Source organism: Ambystoma mexicanum, chromosome 11 (genome assembly GCF_040938575.1).
Source record: "Ambystoma mexicanum isolate Mex_15411 chromosome 11, UKY_AmexF1_1, whole genome shotgun sequence".
NCBI classification, from domain to species: domain Eukaryota; kingdom Metazoa; phylum Chordata; class Amphibia; order Caudata; family Ambystomatidae; genus Ambystoma; species Ambystoma mexicanum.
In genome coordinates this window covers 753618929-753634176 of record NC_090934.1, presented here as the reverse complement: position 1 = coordinate 753634176, position 15248 = coordinate 753618929, and the positions used below count along the sequence as shown (strand labels likewise).

Below are 15248 nucleotides of genomic sequence, written 5' to 3'. Positions count from 1 at the left end.
CTGGGTCTAGGAATTTAAAAATACTAGTAAAGTCAATTTCACTTTAAATTCTCTGGGAAACAGTAGTTTATCCCAGAGAATGTATTTAAACCTTGGGACAGCCTGAAAGGATTCACTATGCCACTGCACCGAGGGTGCTGTGTGACACAAATGAAAAGATGAGTGGAAAAAAAGGGACACGCACTCCAGAAAACAAAATCAAGTCCTCAAAATCCAACAAAGTTGCCGGGAGTGTCTAAGCTGAAGGGAATTAGCAAATTTTTGAGAATTCTCCCTAACAGGCCCTACTTTGATTTCTCCTTTTCTACAAAGACTTGCAAAACATTGTGCAAGACTTTCGTCTACCTGCAAGAATTGCTTCATGAGCTGACTTTTGTCCAATTGACTTTGGCCTGGCCTGGCTTCCTGAAAGACTCTTCTTCCCCCTGACTTTGTTTTGTCTTCCTTCCAGGATGGGTGAACACACTCTGCATTGGGGGGTTTCCAAAAGTACTTACCTGCTTCAGAATATTTGTGAGATCTCTTGTTTTATTCTAATCTTTTTCGAAGGGATTGTGTCCTCCGACGTATTCCTCATCTTAGATATCTCCTTCCAGCTCTGCTGGCCTCGGAATATTTTTTCTCTCTAGAGGGCGCTGCGCGTCGACGTCCTCCGAGTCGATGTCCCTCGACAGCCGCCGTGTCGACGTTATCCTGCCTATAAAGGCCGTGCGCAGCGTCCGTTGCTCAGTTCCGTTTTTCCGCGCTTACTCAGTGCCTCGGAATACCGTTGCTCAGTTCTTAGTCAGATTAATCCTATTTACCTCGAGTCATTCGATCCGTACTCGATGGCTTCCTCGTCGGAACCGACAACTCCTCGATCCGGCTTCAAGAAATGCCGAGATTGTGGGAAAAAGATGTCGTTGACTGACCCTCACAGAGTTTGTCTGTGGTGTTTGGGAGCTGAACACCATTGTTCGGAGTGCGAGGACTGTATGTCCATGACAGCTAAGGCCCTGAAGGAGCGTAGGGGGAAGCTGGAGAAAGGTAAGACTTTTAAAGCTTCTTCTTCGTCGACGAAGTCGAGACACTCGTCTCCTCGTCACCATTCGCGCTCCAGGTCTCGGAGTGGGTCCCATCACTCGAGATCGAAGCACTCGAAGAGGAGACGTCGAAGATCCCCTTCTCCGTCTTCCTCTTCCTCTGTTTCGCCAAAAAGAATCCCTTGCCCCACGAAACATAGTTCCCGGGCTGAATGGGAGGAATTCCGCAAAAATATGATGAGCGTCTTCGAGAAAGCGGCCTCGACCCCCTCGAAGACTGCCGAGAGCGATGCTCTGGTCGAAAGACCCAAAGGTCAAAAACGCCGCGAGTCGCAGTACCCGGCGAAGGAAACCTCTCGAGCGCGTCTCGAACCCCCGAGTAGGACTATGACCTCCAAACCTTCCTCGAAGGTGCCATCGACAAGGGTTCCGTCGACGCCGAGGTCGGTGTCTTCGACGCCGTTGTCGAAGGGACCTTCGACACAAGGGTCTGTCGACTCGACGCCAGCTTCGACACCGGCGTCGACGCCAAGAAAAGTCACGGTTACGACACACCCAGTGACTATCCCCAGGTCCTCGACGTCGATGGCTTCGAGATTGTCGAGTAGAATTCCAATTCTGTCGAGGTCTTCGAGGCCTCCGCCTTTGTTTTCGACGCCACGTTCGAAGCCTTCGGCGTCGACGACATCGACGTTTTCGAGGCTGATAATGACAAGTTCGGCACCCTCTGCCTTGGAAATGGGATTTACTCCCTTTATGAGTTCAGAACAATTGAGAACTATGTCCTCAATTTTGGAAGAGGGTGAATTGTCTGAACAGGAAGACACATTTGAGTTGCAGGGACCTGTAACCCCAATTAGAGAGGAATTTTCCTCTGAAGAGCGCAAGTTAAAGGATCTTCATGATTCCTTACATGAGGCAAGTGCGTTAGACACTTCCCCTGAGGTGGAGTTTGCTAAGCCAGACCCGGGGGAGCATGCTGAAACCCCCTATAGAGCCTTAATGGCCAGGATCACAGAGTTCATGGGGTGGTCTGCACCTTCACAATCTTTCCAACAAGATGACCTCACGGATATTCTTGACAAAGGCCCACAGGAGGATCCTGTGGTGCCTTTTCATAAAGCTCTTCAGAGAAAGATCATGACAAACTGGGAAACCCCAGATGTAGTACCAGCAGTAAATAAAAAACTGTCTACAAAGTACAGGGTATCTTCTACAGACCCAGAGTTTTTGTCTAAACACCCATCCCCACAAAGTCTGGTGGTACAGGCAGCATCCTCTACCGATGTCAAGACGGCTTGTCCTACCGTCCCACAGGACAGGGACGATAAAAAATATGATGCTATGGCAAAGAAAGTCTTTTCAGCATGTAGCATGGCATTAAAATCTGTTAATGCTACTTGCACCCTTGCTAGGTTCAGCCATACACTTTGGGAGTGTGCTTCTACAGCGGCTGACTGCATCACGGAGGGAGAAGAAAGGGATGCGTTCCTGAATATTATACAGGACGGTAAAGACGCTATGTGCGAATCCCTCCAGACGGGCATTGATTCGGCTGACAGTATCAGCAGAGCAATGGCGGCAAGTACATCAACCAGGAGATTCGCTTGGTTGAGAGTCTGGTTTTGCCCCAGATGTGCAAGCCAGGCACTTGAACATGCCATTCGATGGCTCTTCTTTGTTCGGGAAAAAGGCGGATGACAGGTTAGAGAAACTGCAAACTTCAAAAGCAGCAGCAAAATCCCTAGGAGCTGCAATCCGTCAGACTCCTTTTCGTTCCACAGGAACCTCTGCGAGAGGCAAGTCTTTTCGCTTCTACTCCGCATTCGGAAGAGGTAGAGGACGACCGGCTCAAAGGGGACAAAGAAGAACTACCCGAGGTGGACGGGGTAGATATTCAAAAGCCGCAGCAACAGCAGGTGCCTCTTTACCATCGGCATCTGCATCAGCCGCCCCAAAACCACTGTGAGGACTTCCCTCACAGGACACCTGTAGGAGGCAGGTTGACTCAACATCTGGCGGTATGGCAGGCTATCACGTCAGATGCTTGGGCATTGGAAACAGTTGCCCAAGGTTACTGCCTGCCTTTCCTACATATACCTCAGAGTCATCCACCGGGGATCAGCTCTCAGAAAGCTCCAGATCCGCTCCTCTTGCAGGAAATTTTGGACCTGCTAGAGAAAGGTGCCATAGAACCGGTACCTGTAGCGGAGAGGAACAAGGGCTGGTACTCCCCTTACTTTCTCATTCCAAAGAAAGACTGAGGACTGAGACCCATCTTGGACTTGCGAGAATTGAACAAATTCCTCAGAAAAGACAAATTCAAGATGGTCACTCTTTCTCAGATCCTCCAGGCCCTTCAGTTCCAGGACTGGTTGGTATCTCTGGACCTTCAGGACGCTTATTTCCATGTGCCTATCCATCTCAAACACAGGAAATACCTGAGGTTCGCAATTGGCAACTCTCACTATCAATTTCGAGTGCTGCCATTTGGGCTGACCTCCGCCCGAGGGTCTTCACCAAGTTAATGTCGGTAGTGGCTGCAAGTCTAAGGAGGGAAGGGATTCACGTCTACCCCTACCTGGACGATTGGTTGATCAGGGCTGTTTCTCCGGAACAAGCTCAGATCCAGCTAAATCACGTGTGCCACTTCCTTCACCGACTGGGCTTCTCCCTCAATTTAAAGAAGTCACAAATTATTCCATCGCAGAGACTCCAGTTCATAGGAGCGATCCTGGACACTTCCCTGGGAAAAGCCTCGCACCAGAGTTGAGGGCTCAAGATATTCTACAGATGGTTACCAAGTTCCAACATGCCCAACGTCTCCCAGCCTTCGACTTTTTTGGTTGCTAGGCCTCATGGCATCCTGCATTTTCCTAGTGCCAGAGGCTCGCCTGAGAATGAGATCCCTCCAGTGGGCACTGAGGACTCAGTGGTCACAATTCTCAGGGAGAATGACAGATCTTCTTCAGGTTCCCGACAGGGTGGCTCGAGACCTTCAGTGGTGGGCCTTTCTGGAGAACATTCTGAAAGGAGAACAGTTTTGGCAACCCTGGCCGGAGATAACAGTAGTCACGGATGCCTCACTCACGGGGTGGGGAGCCCACGCCAACGACTTGACCATCAGCGGTCGTTGGTCTCCATCGGAGTCCAGACTACACATCAACCTGTTAGAGCCGAGAGCCATCAGACTTGCGCTGAAGGCGTTCCTGCCAGCTGTACAAGGGAAGAACGTCCTGATAATGACGGACAACACGGTGGCCATGCATTACCTCAACAAAAGAGGAGGCGTAGGATCACTACCCCTGTGCAGAGAGGCAATGCAGCTCTGGTTTTGGGCAATCCAAGAAGGAATCTCTCTATCGGCAGTTCACCTTGCCGGAGAGAAGAACTTGACAGCGGACGCTCTGAGCAGGCAGAACAGAGTCTCCCGCGAGTGGGAGCTAGCTCAGGAAGTCCTTCAAGAGATCTTCGCCCTTTGGGGAACCCCTCAAGTAGATCTGTTCGCCACCAGCCTAAACAGGAAATGCGACCTGTTCTGCTCAAGGGAATTTCCCCCGAGAGGAGCTCTGGGAGACGCGTTCATAGTGGACTGGGAGTTTCCGCTTCTGTACGCGTTCCCACCGGTACCTGTCATTTCTCAAATGATCAGGAGGTTGAGAAGATTCCGGCGAACCATGATCCTAATTGCCCCGGATTGGGCCAGGAGAACGTGGTACCCGGACCTTCTAGACTTGTCCATCTGCCCTCCAATTAGACTTCCACTCAGAGAGAACCTACTCTCACAGAAGGGAGGTCAGGTTCTCCATCCAGACATCAAAACCCTCAACCTTCACGCTTGGCTTCTGAAAGGCTGAGGTACAAGGATTGGGACCTCCCTGATGCTGTTATGGAGGTGTTGCTTTCGGCAAGGAGGCCAGCAACAAAGTCTTTATACCGCTGCCGTTGGAACAGATTTTGCAGCTGGTGTAGAGAACAGAATATCGACCCCAATGGTTTTGTCCTTCCTACTATATTTGGCAAATTCAGGCCTTCAAGTTGGCACCATTAAGGGCTATCTCGCAGCGCTATCCATCTTTAAGCGTACTGCGGAAGAACCATCCTATTTCAAATTACCCTTGGTAATACAGTTTCTAAAGGGGTTAACCAATGTTTATCCCCCAAGACCATTCCAAGTTCCCCTATGGGATTTAAACTTAGTACTAACTTTCCTGATGGGTACACCTTTCGAACCTCTCCATTCTTGTTCGTTAAGATTCCTTACCCTTAAAACTGTTTTATTAATAGCACTTACATCTGCTAGAAGGGTGAGCGAATTACAAGCTCTTTCTTGTAAACCCCCTCACACAATATTTCACAAAGACAAAGTTTGTCCTGCAAGTGAAGCCTAATTTCCTCCCAAAGGTGGTTTCTGAATTCCATATCACTCAGAAGATTACCCTACCATCTTTCTATTCTCCTCCTCACCCCGGGAAAGAGGAAGAGAGGTTACACAGGCTAGACCCTAGGAGGGCTTTAAGTTTTTACATCAGTAGACTAGCCAGGATAAGACAGGCAGACCAGCTGCTTGTAGGTTACGCAGGTCACAAGCTGGGGTTACCAATAACTAAGCAGACCATTTCCATATGGATCATTCTAGCCATTCTGGAATGTTATAAACTGGCAGGGAAAGAGCCCCCTCAAAACCTTAGGGCTCATTCGACCAGAGGTATTGCAGCTTCATCGGCCCTCAAAAGAGGCGTGCCGGTTAAAGACATATGTGCGGCCGCTACATGGTCGTCTGTCCATACCTTTACATGTTTTTACAATTTGGATTCCTCCTCCAGTCAAGAGACTAGGTTTGGAAGGGCTGTACTGCATTCTATTCATCAATAGAAGACAGCGTGAAGTCAGTACTTCCTCCTCCGATAATAGAATACTGCTATGGGAGCCTATCTAAGATGAGGAATACGTCGGAGGACACAATCCCTTCGAAGAACAAGTTACTTCTTACCTTGTAACGTTCTTTCGACGGGATGTTCCTCCGACGTATTCCTCATCGACCCTCCCATCCATCCCCGCAGTTCTACTTCCCTTGTTGTTGCAGCTTACGCTCCTTCAGGGTGATTAGTTAGTCCAGAAAGTATTATTGTGGGCTACAAAACGGAACTGAGCAACGGACGCTGCGCGCAGCCTTTATAGGCAGGATGACGTCGACGTCGATACGGCAGCTGTCGAGGAACATCGACTTGGAGGACGTCGACGCGCAGCGCCCTCTAGAGAGAAAAAATGTTCTGAGGCCAGCAGAGCTGGAAGGAGATATCTAAGATGAGGAATACGGTGGAGGAACATCCCGTCGAAAGAACGTTACAAGGTAAGAAGTAACTTGTCCTTCTTTGACATGCTGCAGTATTGCTCTTAATGCAGCAGTGATATATTATTGCCCACAGTGTCCTAGCTATTTAAGTCATCTGAGGGTGTAGGAAGTGTCTGTGTGCCATCCCAAATGGATACTTGCTGATTTAGAGAAACTAAGTGTGTATTTTGGAGTGCATTTGTGTTACTATTACATTGCCTCTTCTGAAGGTTTACTCAAACTGACTGTTAAATAAATTAATAATTGTTTAATCAAGAAACCATGTGTGTAATAGTTAATTTCAATACTTGTCACCGTGAATCCCTGTGTACATCCCCTACTGCCCACATTGACCCCTCTTGCAATAATCCTAATTGGTTTTCAAAAGAATTAATACAACATAAGGGTGATGAATGTAACCAGCAGAAAGCAAAACATTGGAAATAATCCAAGAACCAAAAATAAAACAAAAGTATATTGCATCATTTTAAATTCGTCATTACACATATAATTCCTATGAACAATTTTGTACCAACGCAACGTCATTTTGGATTTACATTATCAATTAATATTTGTAATCCATGATGGTCATATTCATACATTATATTGTTCAGTGAACCACAGACCTGAAGGATGGGGAAAGAGAGGGATAGTTAGGAAATAGTTTTAAGAGAATGCACGAAAATGGGAGAAATAAAAAAAGAACATCTATGAGCATTAGTAATGGATAATTTGCTAAATACAAAGTGTATAGGAATAACTTTTCCTGTGCGGAAAAGGACCTCTTAACTACATTTTGTATCATTTTTCAAAAAGGCTTGAATAAGAAGTGTCGTGGGTTAAATCCCTCCTAGTAAGTAAAAGAGTCTGTTAATTATTCCGTATGTATCCTTACTGCAGCATTTTGCACACTAACACGTGATGTTTATATGTCCTATTGATTCAAATAAAAATTGTCCTGCCTTTATTCGGCACATATTTGCTACAATAAGTGGGCGTTAGCACGTGTAATTTACTTGTCCTGCTTGTTGAATCCGACCTGTGCTTTTCACTAAACAATTTAAGCTGATCGATTTTAAAGATACGCGCGTGTTTTTCCTTTTATGATTTCTATGTGGCCGTAAATCGCTTAATGCCTTGAATCCCCAAATCAAATGTTTTGCTAATTATCACATCTCAATTAAGTATACTCATCTTAGTCTTTTCGTAGATGCATCCATTCCTTTTAGGGTTTACCTGAAAAGTCCTGTGTTAACAGTGTCCGTGCGTTCGTACCCGCGTTCGAACACGGTCTGAAAGCAAATGTATTTTTTTACTGGGCATACATTACTATGGAAATCGAAGTAGTCTCACTTCTCTTTCAATTCCGGTCGCCAGATTTTGGGTTCCAACCCTAATCTTTCGATGTTATGAAACTGAATCGGCTAACGCTTTTTTACAATCTAAACCCTTAAATGTCATTGGAGCTTTCATCCATACATATTTGAAGGCGGGTTTTCTAACCAACCGTTGTTTTGAGATCGGATCATTGTGTTTTTAACTGACTAGCGATGCCCAATATCTCACCTCGACCCATTATACTTGTGCCATATATTTTTGCACTGAGACTAATCAAATGTTCTAAGGGCTGGTGCCCATAATCCTTTACCATGTATCACCTGTCCAATTTTATTTATTTTTGTTTTGGCAGCTCGTAGATATAATGGTATCATACAGCCTTCGAAATTTAATGATTGGGGCAAAGTGACCCATTGGTTTCTAGAGTATACTGTGCAGCCTATTAAATAGTAGACTTGTGAACTTCTAATTGCGTCCCCAGATAACTAGTGCCAGGAAAAATTGACCTCAGATTTGGGAGTTGGGACTCAGATAAACAATTGCGTGAAAACTTTCTTTTGTGGCGCATGATCAAATATGAAGTAACCATGTACTACTTTACATTAAACGGAGTGGATGGACTTTTTTCACCATTTTGACATTCATATGCATGCTACACGGGTTTGGAACTACAAGAGACTCTAGGGCGCAGAGGCCCATACGTTGATATCCCTCAAGAAGTTCCTCACACTTTCTCCCTCTTGAGATGAGCTCTTGAGATGGCTGCTCATCACACTACCAACCTGTGTACTACAGACTTATACAAAAGGTTGGGGTACTATTGCCAGGAGGTCATGGTTGTTGTAGTGCACCGAAAGTTTACTGCTCCAAATCTTGCCTAACAGTCCTACTTAGTTAACAAGTTATTGCTTCCCTTAGTCTGTGAACTGAAAAGCAACTGTAATTTAATATTACACCCCATGGTCCAACTCCCCTAGAACAACTGTTATACTTTATCATACTTATAGGTTTATACTGTTCCTGGAATAAGTGTTCCACTATTCAGAAAAAAGTATAATTTCCAGTTGACTTACTATGTGATTTTCTTGCTGAGAGGCATGGTACAACTGTATTAATTTAAGTAATCCAAAAGGAACTATTGGATTTGGATTCCTTAGAACTGCTGTTAGTTGTTCCAAATAAGGTTATATGCTTTGGTCTGTGCACCTTAAAGCATAGTGTTATGGTTATATATAATGTGATGGTACTTATCCCCGCCCCCCCTACTCCAAGATGTATCTGGTCTTGTATTTAAATAAACCATTTATGTTAACAATACATAGTGTTTCAGTGTTTGTTTGGATCATTTGTATTACAATTTCTTTGTACTGATTCTACATCCCTCTCTCCCTTCTAAGATAAGCCTGGCTGCTCTGTCTACGCTACCCAGAACTCAGGTGGTCCAGCCTTATTCGAAGAGTAGTCTTGGTTGAATGGTTTTACTAAGCCCTTAGTTGGACCTCAGAAAAACTGTCCTAACATCCATGTTTTGGCCTTTTAACATCACATGAAGCTTATTGTGCGATTTTTATTATTTATTTTTTTAATTATTATTTATTTATTTTTTTCTCTACGAAGCTTAAAAAGGTGTCCATAATAATGAGCTAGAGTTTGATGTTAATTCATGAATTTGAACACTACAGTAATAAATGTTTTAATGTAGTCGGTTTTGTGACGTGGTTTTTTTTTTAAATTCTAGGAGGATTATGATCAAGCTTTCCAATACTACTATCAAGCTACACAGTTTGCATCTACATCTTTCGTACTGCCGTTTTTTGGTCTAGGGCAGATGTACATCTATAGAGGTGACCGTGAGAACGCTTCACAGTGTTTTGAAAAGGTTTTGAAGGCCTACCCCAACAATTATGAGACAATGAAAATTCTTGGATCCCTCTATGCGACTTCCGAAGACCAGGATAAAAGAGACACTGCAAAGGTAGGTTCCAGGATGAAACTGCTTTAAAGTTTTAGAATGTTGGACCATGACAAGATGTTAGCAATGCCTTTTTAGCTTGAATTGTGGACTTTACAATTGTCATTTTTACTGCTGGCTTTTTCTTGCTATTGAAAAAGTGACAAATCGGTCTACTACCAGGTATAAAAATGCTTTTATTTGTAATTCTTGTGCTTTAAAATGTATTATGTTGGGGGAGGAAAAACTACTGCAAGCATTTATTCATTCATTATTTATTAGCAATTGTAACAAAATGTTACCAGGTAAGTACATTGTATCCCCCAGCAATCCACATAAGGTGGGGTGTGCTGGCTCACTATATAAAATGTTAAACGGGATGAAAAATCTCGCTTTACTACTTGGGAACTGCAGTTCGCCCAAGTACATGAAAGAGAAATTCAGGGGAGCAGAAGAAGGCAACCCAGCCTAAGCCCAAGTGTTGCAGGAAATTTGAATTTCAACCATACACAATGGAGAGACATAAAAAGATCACCCTTCAAAAAGAGTAAAAGAATAGGTGAGCGAGGAAAATGATCCCCCTTCACCTAGGGACAAGGTAAAATAGTTACCTAGTCAAAGCAACAAGTTCTGGGTTGACACAGTTCAGGAAGATTTGTCATTGATATGAACATTTTACCTAACAGAGTCCAACCAAGCATAGTTGCTATAGCTCATCGGGTGTGGGAGTTCTTGGCCTAATTCCTATGTAGGCCAGGATTGTCTGTCTTGAGCATATGCTGCCTTGTGTACCCGATGGGTGGCATATGACATGACCCAACCGTGATGTTTAAATTTAAAACATAAGTGCGTTGATGCTCTGCAGTAGTGGCTCTGTGTATTGATTCCCAGAGTGGTAGAGCTTGTCCCGGGGTTAACAGGAAACTGGGCTAAACGTTGTTGGCTGACGGTGGGGGGGACAGACGGGGGGGTGGTCTGCGAAGGTTTCTTTGCGGGTTAATTCCCAGGTGGGTAAGGTTTGACAGGAGTGGGTCCAGTCGCATTTAGCTGTCAGAGGGGCTATTGCGCTTTGGGAACGTGGTGGAGCGCAGGGGTCTGCTAATAGGTTTGACAGTGGTTGACAGCTCCTGGAGTATAGTGTCTTGCATCCTTATGGGGAGACGTTGGGACAGTTTTTCTGAAGCTGTAAAACCATTCAACTGAGGCAGTACAAGACTCCACTCTTAGTATAAGGCTGTACCACCTGAGTTCATGGTAGCGTAGAAAGAGCAGCCAGGTTTATCTTAGGAGGGAGAGAGGGCTGTTGAATCTGTACAAATTAAATTGTAATACAATTGGTCCAAAGAAACACTGAAACATTATGTATGTAGAAATACAGGTATGCCCAGATAGGTCTAGTGGTAAATAAGTACTAACACATTATATGAAATCACAATGATAAAAACACACTATACTTGAAGGTACACAGACTAAAGTATAAACCTTATTTGGAATTACCTAACTGTAGTTGTAGGGAAGTAAAAACCTTGTCATACACATTCAGTATAGGTCACACGCATTCTTGGGGAGAAAGAAATCAATGGTTACTTTCACAATTATCAGTAATGCAGGGGCAGTAGACCCTACCAGTTGTATGGTGACTCTCAATACAAATCACAATCAGTCAACTGGACAATATAATTTTGGTGAATAGCGGAACAGGTATTCTAGGTATATAACTACTTTTGTGATAACTCACTTATACTAGGTGAGTAAAACCTAAGGATGTAATAATATTAAATTACAGGTGTTTTTGAGATCAGTGGAACGCAGATTGAGATAAGCGGTAACTCTTGTAACTTATTTTTGGATGGCGCACAGCTAACTCAAGGTAAGTAAAACCCATATACTTTTTATATCTCACAAGGAGTCTAGGTTTGATCTTTCCCAACTATACAAGTGACCGATGTAGGACTTATAAGGGACAGTTATAACCACAGACTATGGGTTACATAGCACAGGGAAAGTGAACCCGAATGTTACACTTTACTGAATGACTCGGTTATTCTAGGTAGGCAACAACCTAATACAGACTTATTCTGGACAGGCTAACAGCAAGTCAGGGCAAGCAAGACCCAGTTGGGGGAGACTCGTACAGTTATCCTAACAGGACTAATCTGGTGATACCAACAGTTGGAGGAGACATACAATTATCCTGCGGGAATAATCTGGTGAAACAAACCCATTACCTTTGGAAAGAGGCACAATCTAATCACAGGAGAGTAATATACCTTCACATCTACTTTCTGTTAGAATGACAAAACAGTTTCTAAGGCAAGAAAAGATGTTAACAATACTTTTAAGAATAGTGCATCACACATCCAAGGTAAGTAATAACTTTTGTAACTTTTCCTCCCTTGCTTCCTGCCCTCAGTCTGGAGCCTGGGCGGGGAGTCCAGGGGACTCCCGCCGAAGATAAAAAATCACACGAAGGAATTTCCCACCCGGGATGTCAGGGGAAGGAACAAGATAGGACAAGAAACACAAAAATGTCGAAAAAAGAAGACTGGGGCCATTTTGGTAAATTGAGCACCCAAAGGTGTGTTGTACTGCAGCTGTGAACACAGCCCGCGTTAAAGGTGCACCAAATTAATACAAGGTATCACTGCCACCAGCCATTGAAGGTAAGCTTGTCCCTGTAACAGAATTGTTACAGTTTTGATGCGAAGGGGGATTCATTGTTTCTTGCCGTCACTCCACAAAAGATGGGGTGTGTTGGCTTCACAGAATATAATTTTTAAAAGGGATCCAAATATCCTTTATACCCATGACTTCTCTCAATTAGCAAAAGAAAGTTAAAAAGGGAGCCGCTACGGCAACCCAGCAACAAGAGGCACTTATTGCCAATATGTTGTTAAAGTGGATAACTTTAAAAAGCCACTATGGAGAGTCTTAAAAATAACATCCATAAAAAGAGTAAAAGATTCTGTGAGTGTGCAAAAAAGGTTCCCACTCACTGAGGTATTAAGGAAAAATATCCCATTTAGTAAAGCAAAACGTTCTGGGGTTGACCCAGGTCAGGAAGATTTACCATTTCTGTGAAAATGTTACCCAGCCGGAGATGATGAGTTATGGGTGCTGTTGAGCTTTATTTTCCAGGTTGATATATACAGACCTACTTCTCCTGTTCTTAGAGTGTAGGCATATCTGGTCGGGTGACAGAGAGCTTGGCTGGTCATAGCATACGATTCTAGCGAAGTCAAGTCTTAGGTTTGGAGATTGTGGGCAATGAGATTTGGAGTGGCTGGGGGGCATGGCCAGCTTGTTGGCACAAGGGTGGATGCTCGGACATTATAGTCGAGCTGGGGTGGCGAGAGCCCGCAGCTGCCTAGCCCAGAGCCTGCTGGTCTCTTGAGCCACCTTCTGTGCCCCGACTGTGCCTACTTTCCGTGGTGATGCCTTCTTATCTGGCATCCGTGGCCCGACTATTCATACTTTGAGAGAGTGCCGTTTTGCCCAATTCTAGACTAAATCTGGACATTGGTGGAGGGGTTGACTGCTCTAGACAGTCCCTTTCATGGATTAGGGAAAAACCAGGTTTTCAATGCTTTGTGGAAGGCCATGTAGTCCTGGTTGTGTCGAATGTGAGGAGGGCAGTAGGGAATCTTGAGGATGATCGGAGTCTCATCAGTATAGTTGTAACAGGTGAGCTTTTGGGAGCGGATGAGTGTGGGTAGGGTTGACAGGTAGCGGTTGAATAAAAGTAGAGAAAGGGCGGATTCCTGTAAGACTCAGTTACGGACTGGGCGGGGCAGATGAGAAAGGATTGATAAAGACGGTTTGGGACCGGTCGTGCATGAAAGAGACGATCCATCGGAGGGCAGAGTCCTTGATAACTAGGTCAAAGAGTGTGTGAGGATGGAGTGGTTGATCGTGTCAAAGGCTGCCGAGGCTTTTTCAGGTCTGCTGAGAGGTCATGGAGGATGAGGGCAGCGCAGCCCTGAGTCTGCTGTTCTTTTCAGGTCGTCCCAGATTGACCAGGGATGATCCGGTTCCATGAAGGGCGGTCTGAAACTGGACTGGGCAGGGTCAAAAAGGACGTGGGACTGAGCTTGGGTGTATGCTGTGCGATCTAGTACTTTGGCTATGAAGCAATTGTTGGAGATGGGGCAGTAATTGTACAGTGTTGGGGAGAATTCTCATTTATGTGCTAATAAAGAGACCCCAAGCTCTTTTGCTGTCTTTAGGACTTTTTAATTTTAACCCTGCAGTGAGTGGGACCTTTTTCTCACTCTCATGTATTTTGACCTGATTTGAATTATGTGTTTCCTCTGTTTTTGGAGTCTGACACACTCCATAGGCATCTACTTTTTGTATGGTGACACACAGCACCGTTAGTGCAATGTCACAGAGAAATCCTTTAGATTTAGCTTTCTCATAAGGTTTAAATACCTTTTTCTGGTGTGAACTACTGTTCCTAAGAATAATAAAGTGACATTGACTTTACTCAACTTTTCTCTTTGTAGGTCCAGCACACACCATCTTGTGTAGAGTGCTGGGGGGGGGGGTAACCTAGTAGCCCCTTATCCTACGATCTCATGTAAAAACATATGTTGCCCTCACTACTTTAAATGGTTGGTGGCAGTGGTTTAATTTTCCTACCATTGTGCTTTTCTACCACAGGTTTAATACTCAGCTGCAGTATAGTACCCCTGGGTGACTATTTTTGTCAAAATTGCTCCAGTCTCCTTTTTTCAACATTTTCTGTTTGTGTTAGGCAGAATTCTCAGAAATGTGCTAATTCCCTTCTACCTTAGAGACCACTGGCACTTTTGCTGGACTTTCGGACTTTTAATTTCTAACCTGGAGAGAGTGAAACCTTGTTCCCACTCTTGTATTTTTCTGTGATTTGAACTCTGTTTCTTTTGACTTTCGAGTCTGACAAACTCCATAGGCATCATCTTTACATTGTGTCACACAGCACCTCAGTGTAGTGACACAGGGAAGTCTTAGATTTACCAAAGGTTTGAATACCTTCTCTTGGTGAAACTACTTTTTCCAAGAGCAGTGAAGTGAAATTGATTTTACTTACATTTTGTAACTTTCTAGACCCAGCACACACTATCTTACAATAGGGTGCTGGAGGGGCGAGTTAGTATCCCCTTTGTCTAGTTTCTCATGTAACATTTTGTTACTCTTTCTACAATGAATGGCTGGTGGCAGTGGTTTTCATTTTACTACCATTGTGTATTTTTACAGCAGGCTACAATTGCAGCTTCAGTAAGAGACCCATGGGTGCCCATTTTGTCAAAATGGCCCTGGTCGTCTTTTTTTTGCCATTTCTTGTTGGAAAGGTCCTTCTTGAGATGTACTCTGCATGCCAAACCAGGTGTGGTCCCTTTGTTTGTTTTGTCTTTGGTGTGATTCACTGGTGAAGCCCGCCTCTGGGTCCAGTGTGTCTGGCAGGGGCAGGAAGTCAGGGTGGTGCCCCTTGGTTACAAGAATGCACCCAAAGGTGATCGGCCCGCTGGTTGACCTTGGAGGACAGCCACCGTGCTGTGTAAGTGCTAGGCTGCGAATGAATGGTGAAAAACCTCTTGGAAGGTAGAGTCGACCACTGGAA

General features: G+C 44.6%; 1 protein-coding gene across 1 annotated transcript in view; it reads left to right on the top strand.

Annotated features, from left to right (window-relative positions):
* The window catches only part of CTR9 (CTR9 homolog, Paf1/RNA polymerase II complex component), an 861351-nt gene that overhangs the window by 296895 nt on the left and 549208 nt on the right, over positions 1-15248 (top strand). Inside the window, exon 9 of the mRNA XM_069623650.1 lies at positions 9434-9670. Coding sequence (XP_069479751.1) covers positions 9434-9670 — 237 coding nt within the window. The remainder of the gene's footprint in view (positions 1-9433; positions 9671-15248) is intronic.